The sequence below is a fragment of the Pipistrellus kuhlii genome, unplaced genomic scaffold (assembly GCF_014108245.1).
Source record: "Pipistrellus kuhlii isolate mPipKuh1 unplaced genomic scaffold, mPipKuh1.p scaffold_m20_p_19, whole genome shotgun sequence".
In the NCBI taxonomy this organism is placed as follows: domain Eukaryota; kingdom Metazoa; phylum Chordata; class Mammalia; order Chiroptera; family Vespertilionidae; genus Pipistrellus; species Pipistrellus kuhlii.
Window position 1 is genome coordinate 12,431,426 of NW_023425504.1, and position 17,311 is coordinate 12,448,736.

General features: G+C 37.1%; 1 protein-coding gene and 1 pseudogene across 12 annotated transcripts in view; one reads left to right on the top strand and one right to left on the bottom strand.

The window, feature by feature from the left end:
• The window catches only part of ENOX2 (ecto-NOX disulfide-thiol exchanger 2), a 298,580-nt gene that overhangs the window by 227,532 nt on the left and 53,737 nt on the right, over window positions 1-17,311 (top strand). For all 12 annotated transcript variants that reach the window (XM_045583522.1, XM_036443349.2, XM_036443346.2 and 9 more), the window contains 2 exons: window positions 8,727-8,933; window positions 15,556-15,789. In XM_045583522.1, coding sequence (XP_045439478.1) covers window positions 8,727-8,933; window positions 15,556-15,789 — 441 coding nt within the window. The remainder of the gene's footprint in view (window positions 1-8,726; window positions 8,934-15,555; window positions 15,790-17,311) is intronic.
• On the bottom strand, window positions 13,482-14,432 carry LOC118721900 (annotated as a pseudogene).

Sequence of the window (17,311 nt, forward strand, 5' to 3'; positions counted from 1 at the left end):
ATTGACTGACTCATTTTTTTTTCCAGATCTACTTAGGGTTTTATTTACTTTAAATGATCAAAAGCTATAACTTCACATAACCTAAGCCTCCTTAAAGCCTTTCCCACAGTTCTAGTGATACTGGGTGGCCTACTTAAGAGAGCTACCACTGTAGTGCTACTAAAACTGTTTGTCAAGGGCCCTGGCTGGTGTGCTCAGTTGGTTGAGCCTGTCCTGTGCACTGAAAGACTGCTAGTCTTTCACGTTGATGTTTCTCGGCTCCCCACCCCCTAAAAATCAATAAAAATATTTTTTAACTGTTAAGGGACACACTCAAGAGTCTAGGCCATAGATCAAATGAACTTGCCTAACACAATAAACATGAATCTTTCACGTGTGACTTCAGACATGCTTAAAGTCTGAAATTTTTTTCATATTTCCTACTTTACATAGGAACCAGTTAATCATGGAATCAGGCCCTGCCAGGGACCCAGATTCTACTTAGTATGGTCTGCTCAGAACTGAGAGGATTTTAGAATCGGTCAGAGTTGGTTGAGCAAATCTTCTTGCTAGTGAAAAATGTTCTTATACCTTCTTCCAATCTTTGAACTTGTCAGCAGGGTATTCCTTCCAATCCATTAAGAAACCTAGGAGTCCAGCATCTCAGAAGACTGAATTAGGAGAATAATTAGCATGTCACAGGAGAATTGGGGAATGGAGAATAAGATGACCCTAGTACACCTTACCTACCAGCTCATTTGGCCATTTCTAGATTTGTGTTTAGTGCCTCAATGAATGGCATTGCTGCGCCCTTGTCTCTTACTCTTAGTGCCACTGTCCCAACAAATGGGCAATGGACTTTTTTCCCTTTCTTCTACTTGTTGCTGTTAGAATAGAGAAAGCTGTGCATCTCTGACACTACCTTTTTTTTTATTTCAAAAGCCATGAATTTAGGCATTACAGTGTTAAAACCTCTGCTTATATAAAAGTAGAGCCCTACTGGCTTAATCACTCATTTATCACATTACCAGCCTGCACTAGGCTCCCATAGTCTTAAGTCTAATCTAACAGAATGGCTCATACTGTGCAATGTCTATATTGGGTGCAAGGGATTACTTTGTAGTATATTCAGTTCCTGAATTTCACAATTAGCACTGATATTTTGTATATAACACATAAACCTCCTTGCTGAGTCTTTAAATGAATGTAGAAATATATGGCTTAAAGAGACTCTAACTTTTGATAATCTCTATAAAAGGAAACAGACAACTCTCAAACACATTTATATTTTCCCACCTACAGATTTCCTTCTCACTTATGAGTTGGAAGGACCACAGAGCAAGAGGGAAGCATTTTACCTTCAGGACTCAATCCTTTAGTTCTTCAGGTTTGTTATAAGGATGCTGACAGGGCATTTAGTACTAGTACAGTGGTGGCTTCTGCGAAGGAACATGGCTTTGGAATTGGATTTTAAAAAATAACATTCCTGCCCTAGCTGGTTTGACTCAGTGGATAGAGCATGCAGACTGAAGGGTCCCAGATTTGATTCTGGTCAAGGGCACTTGCCTGGGTTGTGGACTCGATCCCCAGCAGGATCCAGGCAGCCAATCAATGATTCTCTCTCATAATTGATGTTTCTCTCTCTCTCTCTCTCCCTTTCGGAAAAATAACATTCCTGACATAGCTTAAAATAAACTAGTGTTCTATTTCGTTTTTAGAACTTGAATTTTGTTTAAAAGGGCACTCGGTTTAATTGAGTGGGGGAAATACTAATGCAGAAGCTTAAAATCATAGCAAAAGTGCCATTTTTGTTAACAGCCCTCTCAGCAATAAGGTCATGTGATATAGTGGCTGTTTATGTCTTATTGCTTCATTAGAAAGTATCTTTAGCATCAATTCCTTCCCCTCTCTCCCAACTAACACTTCATCCAGGTACTTTTCACATATACAGAATTCTAAAAGTACTGGATTTCCCAGTAACTACAAATTCAGAGTCCAACTTGATTCCAAAAGTCTTTCACTGATGCGTTTCATGTGACTATCTTCAATCCATCATTTCTACTTGCCGCTTACCCATTCTTTAGCTAAGTTCAACTGCTTCCTGATCTTACACTCCTCTCCAGCCAGAATCCAAGTCTACCCTCTCCTGAAACACTTCCAAACAAGATCCTGAAAATAAAACATTAATCATTCATCACTCTAATGTATTTCCTTTTAAATATTGGATGCTAAATCCAATGGATACTTTTTAGTCCTTAAATTCCTTTATCTCTGCTCTATTTAGTGCTAATGATCCCTTCATCTTTCTTGAAAAATTAGGTCATTTGAAGGTGTAAGAATGAATGAGAATGAGACAACCAGAGAGATTATATAGATCAAGAAGGAAGACAACCAATCAGAGCACCCTGAGTAATCTTAACATTTCAAAATTTAAAGGAGCAAGAATAGTTTGCTTATGTATCAATACATCCCTTAGCAGCAAAGTCCTCATAAGACTTTTATCTTTCCAATTTATCTCTTCTCTCTTAAGTCTTCTTCATTTATGCTTTTGGTCCACCCCTCGTTTAAAGGCACTGGTGGCCTAACAATACTAAAGCCAGGGGTTAATTCTCAATTATCTTCCTAATTAACCTAATATCCATATATGATACAGTCGATTACTCCATACTTAGAGATACACTTTCTTCACTCGACTTCCAGGCAAACTATTGGTTTTCCTCTCACCACACTGATTTGTTCTTCACAGTCTCCTTTGCCTATGCCCTTCTTTTCTCCCTGTCTTTTTATCATTGGAGAGAGCCCCATGGCTCAGTCCTTGGACTTGTTCTCTAGCTACACTCATATCTTTGATCATCTCATGGCTGCAAAACCATATATATGTCAGTGACCCTAAATTATATGTTTAGCTCAGACCTTGTCTCTGAACTCCAAATTTATAGTTCAATTGATTGCCTATTATCTCCACTTATATGTCTAGTAGATATCTCAACTTAATATGTTCAAAATGAAACTTCTAATCTTCTTTCCAAACCATTTCCACTAGTATCCTTCTCCATATCAGATACTGGCAGCTCCATCCTTTCAGTGGCGCAGGATAAAACTTAAAGGTCAACCTTACTTACTTTATTTCCCTCACACACTATATTTAATCTGTTAGAAAACTATCAGATCTACCTTCAAATTTATATAAATAAATCTAGAATTCTATTATCCTGAAGATAACCACTACTATGACCCAGTTTATATATATAACTATACATTTTTCTGAATTATTGCAACAGCCTCCTAATTGTTTTTCTCTTTCACTCTTGCCCCTCACAGTCTATTCTCAAGAGATTAAGCAGAGTAGTCCTTTTAAAAGAGCCTGAGTCATATCATGGCCCACTCAAAACCTTTTAATAGCTCCCTATTTTACCCATAATAAAAGCTAATGTCAATTTAATGTATTAGAAGACCCTTTATGATCTTTCCTCACTCTCTCATAGTATCTGTTTGACTTTGTCTCCTACTACTCTCCTGCCCATCACTCACAGTTACATTTATTTTGACCCCCATGCTAGTCCATAAACTCACCGGGCAATCTTCTATTACAGGGTCTTTGAACTGGCTCTTCCCTCTTCCTGAAATACTCTTCCCCTAAATAGCTGCCTTACTAACTCACTTTCTTCAAGTATTTGTTCAAATGTCTCTTTGTCAGTGACTCTGACAACCTATTTAAAAATGCAACCCTCCCTACCACACTCCCAATCCTACATACCCTCTCTATTTTTTCATGTTATCTTTTAACAAACTATGTAATTTATAGAATGTAAATCCCACAAAGGTAGTTATATTTGTCTGTGTTTCCACTAATGTATTCCTAGCAGTTAGAAAAATATCTGACATATAATAGATGTTCAATAAATATTTCTAGAGTAATGGATGGTTGGGTGGATGGATGAGTGCAAAAGGAGAGGTCAGAGGTCTAGAAAGAAGACCAATAGAGCCTGGAGTAATTACCCCACATGCTGACAATTTCCAAATCTATGTTTTCCGTCCATCTTTCCCTTCTTAGCTTCAGACATATATAAAACAGTATTATGTGTTAGTGGACAATCTACCAGGTTAAAATTCAAGAGGATTGTGTCCTACTCCCAGCTCTGTCACCAAATCTTGGGCTTTTATAAACTCCCCGGGTCTAAATTTCCTTGTCTGTGAAGTGATTAACCTAGATACTTCCAATGTTTCATCCAGATCTAAAAATATAATTCTTGACTTTAAAGATATAGCCACCACAATAATTATTCACCTAGGCAAAACTCCCTAAAAATGTACTAGGAAAAGCAAGAGGAAATTGGTAGATAGCACATAGAACTTTGTACCTTCATTGAAGCAGGAAATACGATATACACCCTGAAGTGACACGGTCTTGCTTTTATATCTCAGATATCTACCATTAATCACTATGAGATCTTGGGTAAGTAACTTAAGCCCTCTGATCTGGACTAGGCAAAATAACTTCTGGTCTAAAAATGCAATGGGTCAAACTGAAACTGACTCTGCACCAATCTTCTAAAGATAAATGGTGAGTACCGCATTGTCCTAGAAGAAAAATCCCCTGATTTCCAGAAGTCAGAGATATAGCAAAAGAAAGCTTTCTGAAACACAGTTACTCTCCCCTCACCCCGCCTCTGCCAAGGGTGGTTATTAGAGATTTTCTGCATTCTCAATCAGTTTTCATTTGGTGGAATAAGAGGGCAGCACCATCTCTCCAGAAAACTCAATTTTGCCAAGAGTTTTTACTCCAGCTGATAGATGCTCTGTATTGATAAGGTTATATTTTGGGTTTACTGTGAAATAACAGTACATGTGGGATAAATAGTGGAATATCATTTTCTATCTGTGTCACAGCATGTGGGAAAGCACCCAAGGAGCCAGAAAAGAGCAATTATTTTCATTTTAGCATCTTAAAACAGGCCTACCTCATTCATTTTGTTTTCTAGGAATGGGTTTTATTAAAAAAAAATTGAGGAAGTGGGTAAACTGAGCCTTAGTAAAGATTTGCCAGCCTTCTGATTATTTCTAATCAGTTGGGAATACATTAAAATATATCTGACATCTGCTAATTGTCTAGGGGGCCTTCAATTCGAGGCTATCTAATAAAATCTATTCAAAGGTTTGCAGTATGAAAAATTCTGGCAAACCAGTTGAATAATCTGTGATGCTCCTCTGAAAAGCAAAATGCAAGTAGTTTAAAGGTCCTCTATGCTGCTTCTTACCTCAAATATCAGCAGTGACTGATCTTAGTGCTAATTGTCTCACAGTTCCCCAAAGTGGGTGCTTAGTTGTAATTAGAATTGCTAGAAGCTCCTCCTTTTCCATTACCAGAGTTTATAGTTCTTTATACTCCCAGCTATCTGGAATCTTTTTACATGGAAGTTTTCTTTTCCATCCAGAGTGATGATTTGGGGTCTTACAAGAGCTTATCACATTACCTGATTAATAGCTTAGCACTTGGAATTTGCTTTTCTATGGAGTTATCATTGCTATGCCCAGATCACTATGGCCAGATTTCAGTGGTATTAGAAAATCAGGGCCAGACAACAAAGTGCTTTGAGCTGTTAATTAAAGAACAAGCACTATCCATTAAGGAAGATAGTATAGTTGGTTGCCTTGCTTGGTGGCATACAACTAAATCTCAGCAAATGCTATCAAAGAGATTTTCTACATTTATACAATAAAAATAAATCCCCAAAATTCTTGACACTACTCTTAGTAACTTTTATGCCCATTTCCTTAGCAGATAGTCACCACAGAATAATCATAGCATCTAAATAGATGATGACTTCATCAGAATTTTTTATTTTCAAAATATTTTTTATTGATTTCAGAGAGGAAGGGAGAAGGAGAGAGATAGAAACATCAATGATAAGGGAGAATCATTGGTTGACTGCCTCCTTCACACCCCACACTGGGGATCAAGCCTACAACTTGAGAATGTGCCCTAACCAGAAATTGAATTGTGACCTCCTGGTTCATAGGTCAATGCTCAGTCACTGAGTCAACACAGGCCAGGCCATCACAGAATTTTTAAATCCCACCATTTGCAGTGTTACATGTAACTGCAGCAAACAGATATTCCTTAGAGCCTCTCAACAAATCTAAAGGTAGACCTAACTAAGCAAACTCATCCTATGTAATAAAGAACTAATATGTTATTTAGACCAGACGGTGAAATGACCTTCTGAAATGACCAGTGGGTGGGGGGCAGGGCTGCGAGGACCGAGCCCCTTGCACGAATTTTGTGCTTCAGACCTCTAGTATAATACAATATAAAAAGGTGATCATTTGTTTCACAACAAGATTCTTTACCACCAAATTCCTTTCCATATTGGATTTCAGAAGGGTACTGAAACAGAATTATTCTGAAGTCTTTTATTTGAAAGCATTGTTCTAACTATATGTACGTTCTCGCAAATTCTCTACTTATATGGTCAGTGACTGGGTTATGTTCCATGGTCAAAACCATATGTGTCTTCACAGCTGTAGATTCCTCTGTCCATAAGAGTCATTCCTTCGCAAGCCCAGTCTTATCTAAAAATCTGGATAAAGCAAGAAGCTATGAGTTTAATAATCCACGTCTTAGCTACCACTCTACTCCAGAATTGTGGTAGGGCTTTAAGAAGCCCCAGATTGGTAATTAGGAAACCTGAGTTCTATAATAATAAATAATAATAACGCTATAGTAACTACTATTTATTGGGAACCTATCAAGTACTACACATTGTACCACATGCAACATAGAAGTAGATTATTAATTATCCTACAGTAAACCTTATAAGGTATCCTTATTTTAGAGATGAAAAATGAGGTCTCAGAGATTATCCTATGGTTATACAGGCAATGGGTAATTAAATTAAGGCTTAAATCCAGGTTTGCCTTCTCCAAGTTTATGCTCCTTATCTTTCTATCAAACTTGATGGCTTTGAGTGAGACACACCGCCTCACTCAGCTAAGATTTTTGCTCTGTAATATAATAATTGTCTCAACCAAGTCAGTGGTTTTTAATCCTACTACTCATTAGACTTGCCTGAGGAGCTTTAAAAAATAATACATAGGCTGTGCTACAGGCTAATTGCATCAGATTCATTAGAGTGGGGCCTAAGCATTTTTGTGTGTTTCTTTGTTTGATTCCCAGCTTGATTCTCACGCGCTGCCAAAATTGAGAATCACTGGAAGTGTGATACCTAGAATCCTTTCCGGTTCTTAAAAACTAAAAAGCATAAATCTCAAGAGATTCTGACCTCATCTTCCCCTTTTGATTAAAACTATAACCTCTCTAGTGTCCATGACTAAGACATTTCAGATTCCTGCTCACTAGGTTATCTTCTTTTTCCCTTTAAATTTCTCATATGGATCAAAAAACCAATACAGTGAGTTCTTAAAATTACTGACATTTTAAAAATTAACAGAAACTTTGGAAGTTCCCCGAATCTCTCTCCCCTTTTATTGACTAAAGAGAGGGAAAGAAAACATCATGAGAGCCTGATTATTCTGAGCCACACTGATAAGACAGACAGCAGTAGCAAAATGACAAAGCTAGAGATGCCAATACCCAAGGAAGCTCCAAAATCACCTTTTTGCTAACTTGGATAAAAGCCAGGTGGGGGCCTGGACTTAATCCACAAGTGAGACTCACTTATTTTTACATGTGAGCTGTAATCACTACTTGTTGTGCTCTCCAAATCTTGAGCAGGAAGAATTATTAAGAGCTACGTGGAGAGAACAGATTACACAAAGTAAATCCTTGCAGATCCAAAACAACACTAGGAAAACCTTGACCATCAGGCTTTGTATTGGGGACTGTAAACTGTGGGATTTTGCTTGGAAAATGCTTTGAAACATATAAATAGCAGTAAGAGCTGACAAATACACGGGCTTCATATATAAAATGAGTGACTGGTAAGCCCATATTTTTAAAGCAGAGAGCATGATCTCATTAAGCAGGTTTATAATGTCTTTCTATAGCCAATTTTATGTCACTTTAGTGATTAACCAGGTGGGCTTACTTTTTCTTCTTTCATAGTTTCCTCTAAATGCTACATGGTTGGCTTGAGACCTCAGCTCTCTCCATCAAGGAATTTGAGGAAGAGCTCACTGGTATTTAAAAAAAAAAAAAAAAAAAAACTTAAAAAGATCATTTGTACGCTGGCTGACACTGTCAATCAAATCATTCTGAGATCTATAAATATTTTTGTAAATGTTCACCCCATCATTATCAAATTAATCCTAAAACAGTTTTTTCAGTAAGGATGAACAGAGAGAACATGGCAACTACAAACTGAATTATACAAACCCTTGTCTCAGGGACCCTGGTTCTGAGAATTCCTGAACCGAAGAATTTAAACTAAATGTGATTTCCCCCAAAGAACTGTCTTCTTAATAAAATTACTGAAAGTTGAGACTAGATTGTTGTCACAACAAAAGTAAAGAACATAATTAAAAAGCTCTGCATGGGACAGACAAACAGGTCTGAGTCTATATCCTGTAGCCATTATGGGCACCAAACCATTGAATAAAATGATTTTCAGGTTCATGCAACCAATTTTCTGTGGATCAGAGATGAGCACTTTGGGGCTGCTTGCTTCTGACACTCTTCAGCTAAGTCTGGTGGGGACAGTAAGGCTATCTCTGGGATCTGATAGGTTTCAAAGAGGTTTATCTCAAAGACTCATTTTAATTTCAAATGTTTTTTCACTTACATAAAGATCTTCCACCTCCTGCAACCCGAGAACGACCACCAGGATGCAAAACAGTATTTGTGGGTGGCCTGCCTGAAAATGGGACAGAGCAGATCATCGTGGAAGTGTTTGAACAGTGTGGAGAGATCATTGCTATTCGGAAGAGCAAAAAGAATTTTTGTCACATTCGCTTTGCTGAGGAGTTCATGGTGGACAAAGCCCTTTATCTTTCTGGTAGGTATTTAGTCATGAGGATTCTGCCTATCACGGCACAATGCAGAGTTTTGGAATCAATGTATTTGCATCTGTGACAACTAAAGTTTGGGCCTAATAGTAACCCCTCTTGCCTTCAGAGAAATAAAATGCATGTTACCATCTAGTAATTTCTTTCCTTAAAGTTTTTTTTTAATACTTCTCAGTTTTCTATGGGATAACTCTAAACTACTTGTAGCATCTAAAGGCCTTAATCACCTGTTTTACCTCAGTTATCTCCCAATCTCCTCACACACATGTCCCAACCACACTAGAATGTGCTGTGGTATTTTATGCCTTTTCCTCTGAATATAATTACCTTTTTCACACACCCAATTACCCACCATACACACATCTTCACACCCTAAAACTCCAGCTCAAGCATAACCTCTTCTGGAAAGCTTTCTCTAACTTCTCTCCCCACTCTGCCCCAAGCTGGTTTGGTCACCCCTTCCTCAATGATTCCACATAACCCACTGCATTCTCCAAACATGACATTTATAACCATGCTAGAACTGTCTCTTTCTACATCTGTTTTCCAAACCAGAGTGTGAACTCCTTAGGGGAAAGAACTGTGTCTTATATAACTTTGAATCCACTACATCTAGCACATAGTCTGGAACAAACATAGATGCTCAAAATTACCTATGGAAGTCAGTGAGTTATTGAATACTTGCTGAGTGCTGGGCAGAATAGGTTTCTGACTATACAGTAGACCAAGGTAGGAGAGAGAGAGAGAGAATACCAAGAAAAGTAGCATTTTTAGAGAATATTTTTCCATTGATTTTTAGAGAGTGAGGAAGGGAGGGGAGGGACAGAGAGAGAGAGAGAAACATCTATGTGAGAGAGACACATTGATTGGTTGCCTCCCACACAAACCTCAACCAGAGCCAGGGATGGAGCCTGCAACTGAAGTACATGCCCTTGACCGGAATCGAACTCAGAATGCTTCAGTCCACAGGCCGATGCTCTATCCATTGAGCCAAACCCACCAGGGCAAGAAAGAAAGGTAGCATTTAGATCAAGTCTTTGTCAAAGAGAAAAGATTTGGATGTAAGCAATGGGACATGCATACAGCATGAACAAAGGTACAAAGGTGGTAACTTTTGGTAAACATTCAAGGAAATAATTAGTAGTGGTTCGTGTATTGAGTAGACATTAAAGGAGGAGGAAAAACATAAATTGTTAGCACACTTTGAATGACTTAGTTGGGTCTTTATTCATTGGGTAATAGCAATTGTTGAAAAATTTGGAACAAGGAATATGATTGTTTCTGAAAGATTAATCTGGCAGCTCTGTATAAAAATGAATTAGAGGAGAGAAGAAAAAAGAGGATAGGAGGTCAGTAGACTCCTGTTGCAATAAGCCAGGGAAAATGTCATCAGGGTTTGAAAAAGTAGGACTAGTAACATGGGAAAGAAGAGGAGGAGACAGATGTGGAATACACTGATTAAATTTGCTAGGTGCTATCAAATCTAACTGCTGAAGATTCGACAGCACTTAGCAATGATAAAAGAGCCTCCCACAATAGACTATTTTGATAAGAACATTAAGGTTTTGAAAAGCCCTGACCAGTTGTGCTCCTTGTGAATTCTTTCAGCATTTGTATCATAAAAGACAACATGCTGCTCAGAAGGCATCCATCTATATGTCATTGAAATCAGCTCGCTAGTAATATTCTCAAAACTGCCAAAGAAAGGAAATTGCAATCAGTGATGTGAAAACAACTAAATTTTTCCATTTAAATAAAAGTTTACAAGTGCTAGGAATTGGATGGCTGTTCTCCCACATTGTAAAAAGAGAAGCAAAAAAAAAAAAGGAAGTTAAAAAAAATCTCTTAGGAAAGGGGGCTAGAAATATAGAAATAATAATTTTATTCTATTTGAGTTTGAACAGCTTTGGGAGTTGGCCCTGTGCACATGATACTATCATAGCATCACAGTATTTATTTTGTTTGTGTACACAAAGCTTTCCTATCATCCTCTCATTTGATCTTCTCGATGATCCTAGCCAAATAGGTTATATGTGTATAATCATTAATAACTCCATTTTTCTGATGGCTCAGCTCATATGACCAAATAAGATGAATGGGTGTGAAAGTGGGTTGTAAACTGTAAAGGCCCCTAACAAAGTTTGTTTATGAAATATATGTATCCTTCCTCTTTCTAAAAGGAATGTGTGGCATTTTTAGTGTTAATAGATATTATTCTTTATAACAGCTTTATAATAGTTGACATACATTGAACTTAGTATATTTTAAAAATATAATTTGATATTGACACATACTGCTGTGAAACCATCATTAGCATCAAAATAATGAATATGTCCACCTCATCCAACAGCTTTTTTTATTTTTTTTTTCTCAAAAGCTTTCTTTATGCTTCTTTTGTAATCCTGTCCTCCTACAACTTTTGATTTTCCTCTCTAGGCAACCACTTATCCTTTTTATATCTAATTAGTGTGCATTTTCTAAAGTAATTATATATTATGTATGCTCTTCTTTTCTTTGCATAGATCCATATTTACATGTGGTATCATTTTCTGGTGCCTGAATTTTCTTTAACCTTTTTAAAAATAATGCATCTACTCCTGGTGAATTCTTTCAGCATTTGTATCAAAAAGAATTTATTCTACCATTCTTTTTAAAAGATATATTCTCTTGATATAGAATTCTAGGTTGACAGGTTTCCACCTCCTTAAATGTTGCTCCACTATATTCTTGATTGCATTGTTTCTGATAAAAAATATGATGTTATTCTTATATATTTGCTTTTCTGTATATGTGTCTTTTGTCTATAGCAGCCTTAAGATGTTCTCTTTATAGCTGGTTTTGAGCAAAATGATGATGATTTACTTTAGTGTAATATCTTTCATGTTTCTTGTGCTTGGAAATTCATTGAAATTATTAGATCTTTGAGTTTTCTATAATTTATAAAGTTTCCTGCCCTTATTTCTTCAAATATTTTTATATTCCTTCCTCTTTCTTCAATCAGAACTCCATTAGGCATATATTAGTTCCCTTGAGGTTGAACCACAGCTCACTAGTACTATGTTTATTCTTCAATCATTTTTCTGTATATATTTCGTTTTTAATAGATTCTATTGCTATAATCTTCAAGTTGATTAAACTTTTCTTCTGCAATGTCTAATTTGCCATTAGTACTATCCAGTGATTATTTTTTTTCTTTTCAATTTAGACTTTGTAGCTTAAATTTCTCTAGCAGTTTGGCCTGGCCAGTATGGCTCAGTGGTTGAGCATCGACCTATGAACTAAGAGGTCACAGTTCGATTCCCTGTCAGGGCACATGCCCGGGTAGTAGGCTCCATCCCCAGTAGGGACCATGCAGGAGGCAGCCAATCAATGATTCTCTCTCGTCATTGATATTTCTATCTCTCTCTTCCTCTCCCTTCTTTTCTGAAATCAATAAAAATATATTTTTTTTAAAATCTCTAGCAGTTTGATTTTGGTTCTTTTTTATGTCTTTTGTGTTTCTAACTAATCTGTTAAATATATGCTACTTAAGCATATGAAATCCAATTTTAATAGTTGTTTTTTGTGTCCTTATCTATCATTATTTTATATTACTTTTTGGGTCTGTTTTGATTAATAACTTTTTATATTTATTATTTCCCTGCTTCTTTGCACATTGGGTAATTATTGATATCAGACAATGTGAAATTTCACTTATTGGGTGCCAAATCATTTTTATTCCTATGCATATTCTTGAGCTTAGTTCTGGGATGCAGCATGGTGTAGTCTAGGGCTAGTTTTTTATTTTTCACTAATTAAGGCAAAACCCTTTGATAATTCCTCTGTAAATTATAAATTTTTCTGCTCTGGCTGGTGTTAAAGTGTTATTCCCAACCCTATGTGAAGTCCAGGAATTGCTACCTCTAATGCTCAGGTAGTTTACACACACACACACACACACACACACACACACACACACACACACACACACTAATATCCAGTTAAGTAATAGTAGAGGACTTTCTTCAGATCTTTAAAGTTCTTTCTCTGTGTAGCTTTTTCCTCCAGTATTCTGCCATACAAAATCTATCTACCATAGTCTCCCTTTCTCAGGGAGATCACTGTATTTTGCTTGAGTTCCCCTCTCTGTGCTGAGGCTTGGAATCTCTCTTCAGGCAATAAGCTGAGGAAATCATAGGGATCATTTTATTTGGTTCTTGTCTCTCAATGATCTCTGTCTTCATTGCCTGATGTCCAATGTCTTAAAAACTATTGTTTTGTATGCTTAGCCCATACTTTTAGTTGTTTAAGTCAGGAGTAACTCTGCAAGCTTGTGCTGAGAATGAAATGAGACACACCTATATTTGTAGTTTCTAAAATGTTTATCCACAGACCACTTTCTTGTTACATATATGTACCAATGTGGAAAAATGCAAAGAGAATCACGCCATCTCTACAAAAGGAATGGCTCCTTTTCTAACATTTTTTAAAAATATACATTGTACAGTCTTGGCATTTCACCGGCTTAGTACTCCTCACTGTTCAGCAAGGTCCACCAACTACCTATTATAATCCCTCTCCTTTTTTTATTTCTTCAGGGCTTTGTCAATGGTTTTCTTGTTCTCCCCTTGACACTTGCCCTTTGGTTTATGATTTCAGTCCTACACAGAAGTGGGACCACTCAATGGGGCTTCTGTCCTCGTTGTCACAGCCGATCATTTCTCTTATAAGAGACTTGATTGCACAGATAGTACATGGGTTCATTTGGGTCAATGGGAAGGTCTGAAGGGGATGCTTACCCCTCTGCTTTGGCCTTGGAGCATTTCCTTTTCTTAGAGGCCTTTGCTTTCTTCTCCTTGTATGTTTATGAGATGATGTCACTGTGATTGTGATTATTAAATGCATTCTCCTGATTGGCACTGTTGCTCTGTTGCTGAGATATCTTATTATTGGGCTTTTCTGCCTGTGTGATTGTCTCATTCTTGTACTTAACATGGCTGCCTTTGCCACTGTGGCCAGTGCTATCATTGACCTCTTGGTGCATCTCAGAGAATTCCATGTGATTTTCTACCTGTCTGTTCCGGTTTTCCACCAGCTCCACCATCTGACTCACAATCTGATCTTCTGGTTGCCCAGCTCCTAACAGGGTTTTTTGAATGCAGTATAGCACTCTCCTCTTCTGTTTAAACTTCTCGTAATACTCATCTAGTTCCTTCAGGATTTGCTTCCCCCGTTGCTCATGACTGGCCTGTCATGCAGGTCCCTAGAGCCGGGGTGGGAGGCATGAGCTGCATCCTCATTAGAGCTAACGGCACAGCTAACAAGCCTCACCCCATGCCCTGGGCACCCTATTAATTGTCTGTGTTCATTATACTGTGCATTAGATCTCTATGGCTTGTTTACTACTTGTTACAAATTTGTACCCCAAAACACCAACACTCTTATCCCTCCTTATCTGTATTTTTGAGACTCACTTGAGTGTTTAATTTAAATCTACCCCTGGTAACCATCATTTTACTCTCTTCTTTCACAGATTTAACTTGTTTAGATTCTATATATAAATAATAACATTACAGTACTTGACTTTCTCTGTTTGACTGATATCACTTAGCATAATGTGCTCAAGGTCCATCCGTGTTGTTGCAAGTGGGAGTATATCTTCTCATGGCTGAAAAATATTCCATTATGTAAAACTATCACATCTTTTTTTTTTAATCTATTCATCCACTGATGAACATTTGGGTTGTTTTGTATTTGACTATTGTGAATAATGTTGTGATAAACATGGGAGTGCATGTTTCTCAACAAAATCCTGTTGGGTATGTACCCAGAAGTGGAATTGCTGGATGGTATAGTAGATCTATTTTTAATTTTTGGAGAATCCTCCATATTGTTTTGTGGTTGTACAAATTTACATCCCTATCAACAATGTACAATATAAGGGCTCCCTTTTCTCCACATCCTTGCCAGCACCTGTTGTCACTTGTCTTGTTGATTATAGCAATTCTGACATGTGTGAGGTGACATCTCATTGTGGTTCTGATTTGCATTTCCTTCATGATTAGGGACATTGAGCATCTTTTCATGTTTCTGTTGCCCATTTGATACCCTCTTTGGGGAATTGCCTATTTAGTTCTACTTTCTAATTGGATTTTTTTTGTTATTGAGTTGATTGAGCTCTTTATATATTTTGGATATTAACCCCTTATTAGATGTATGGTTAGCAAAAATTTTTCCCCTTCTGTAAGTTATCTTTTTTATTATTATTTCTTCTGAGTATGATGTATTCCTATTTGTTGATATTTTTGTTAGTTGTGCTTTTGGCATCATGTAAGACTCATTCTTGATACCATTATCCACAGAGCCTCTCTCTGCCAGAGGTAAGATTGTAGATGGATATCCTACAAACAAGACTGACCTAACCCATAGAATAGTAAACTGTTATCAGAGATGAGACTATAATCCAAGTCTTTTGATAGTTCACCTTGCTAATAGTGGGGAGAGAATTTGGGGTCATATAGTCACTTTGAACTGTTGTAACCGCATCTGAAGCATTAAACTTGGAAAGGTACCTACAGTTGCTCATTCATTTGGATGATCTTCTATTCCTCTGTCTTCCTCTTGTGCATTTAGGTTACCGCATTCGCCTGGGCTCTAGCACTGACAAGAAGGACACAGGCCGCATCCACGTTGATTTTGCACAAGCTCGAGATGACCTGTATGAGTGGGAATGCAAACAGCGTATGCTAGCAAGGGAGGAGCGCCACCGTAGAAGGATGGAAGAAGAACGATTGCGCCCACCATCCCCACCCCCAGTGGTCCACTATTCAGATCATGAATGCAGCATTGTTGCTGAAAAACTAAAAGGTATAGAAAGTATTTAAGCTTTATGAGTAAAATAACTCTTCCCTCTTGGGAAAATTAATGAAAATATTTGTAGTTTGTGCAATTATCATTTGAATTTTCCACTAATAAATTTTAGACATTTCTTGTATTTGAACCTTACAGATAGAGAGTTGTATTTAGTAATTCAAGAGCCAGAAAATCTGTTTGTCCTACCTGTCTTCATTCCTTTACTCTCTCAAGGAATGGTGCTTTTCTCTCAACAACATCAGCTTTCTAGAAAGAAACAAGTTTTCCCCCTCTCCACATCAGAGAATTTTAGCTGTAATCCATGACTTTGGATATGTAAGCACCCTTCCTTTCATCACTTATAACAAGTTAGAGTTCTAAATCAGAATAAATTAGAATGATGGAACTTGATGTGACCCTGTAAAACTCTGGTAAAAATCCCCATTTTACAGATAAGAAAATGGAGACCCCAAGAATAGTCATAGTGTACATTTTCCTTAGATTACTCAAAGACTTAGCTACCACCAACAAAAGAGAACTTGTTTATCACTTAAAGTGCTCAACTTATTTCACACAGTGTCCATGAAATTTCTAGACATTGCTAAATTAAACTGCTTCTCTTTTAATTTTGATTCCTGTTTCTCTTGCTTGACCCTCTGAAGCATTTTGCTTATTTAACATCAATTTCCCTGCCTACTCTCCTGTGTTAGTAGCTCAAATTCAGTCTTTTCATTCTTGAGTATGGTTGATTTTATCAGATAAATGCTGGTGTCCCATTGATCTTGTTGATGACACCAAACCAGGTTTAAAGGTATGAATTTACCCTGCTTCCTGTGCTCTGGGCTCAGCAAGGCGCTGCTAATTCTAATTTCAATAGGTCTCATTTACCAAACTTGTTTGCACCAGATAACCTAAGGCAGCGATTTCAACTGGTGTGCCATAAAAGGCATGCTGGTGTGCTGCAAGAATACCTATTTACTCAGAGGCACTGACACCTTTTCACTTAGATTGTCAAATAAAAAAAAATGATAACAACCAACACAACAATATTTGAGTTAATCAAAGTTATACCTTTTTTGTCAGATTGGCAAATATATATATTTTTTGGTATGGTGCAGAATTTTAGTAATTAGTTTATGTGTGTGATGACATGAAAAAGGTAGAAAATTGCTGACCTAAGGGATTCACACATTTAAGAAACCCTTTGTTTGCATTGATTTTGTCTTTCTGTAAAAGAAAGCAGAAAACATAGTATGGAACAGAGACACAGAAATAATGCTACATTTTTAAAAACTGGAAAAGATGAAATTATTGGTAAAATGCCAGTTCAAGAATGACCTGTTCACATGACACCAAATGGGTCCATTTGATTTTTTTTAAATGAATTTGCTCATCATGTGGACTTCAAGCATAAGGTGAGCATTAACATAAAGATTATATGCTAAAGTACTAAAATGAAATGCTGCTATAAAGAGCAGGCTGGCCTCTCATTATATGTCTACACTAAAAAAAAGTCAAGAAGCAAGAGATTCAGATT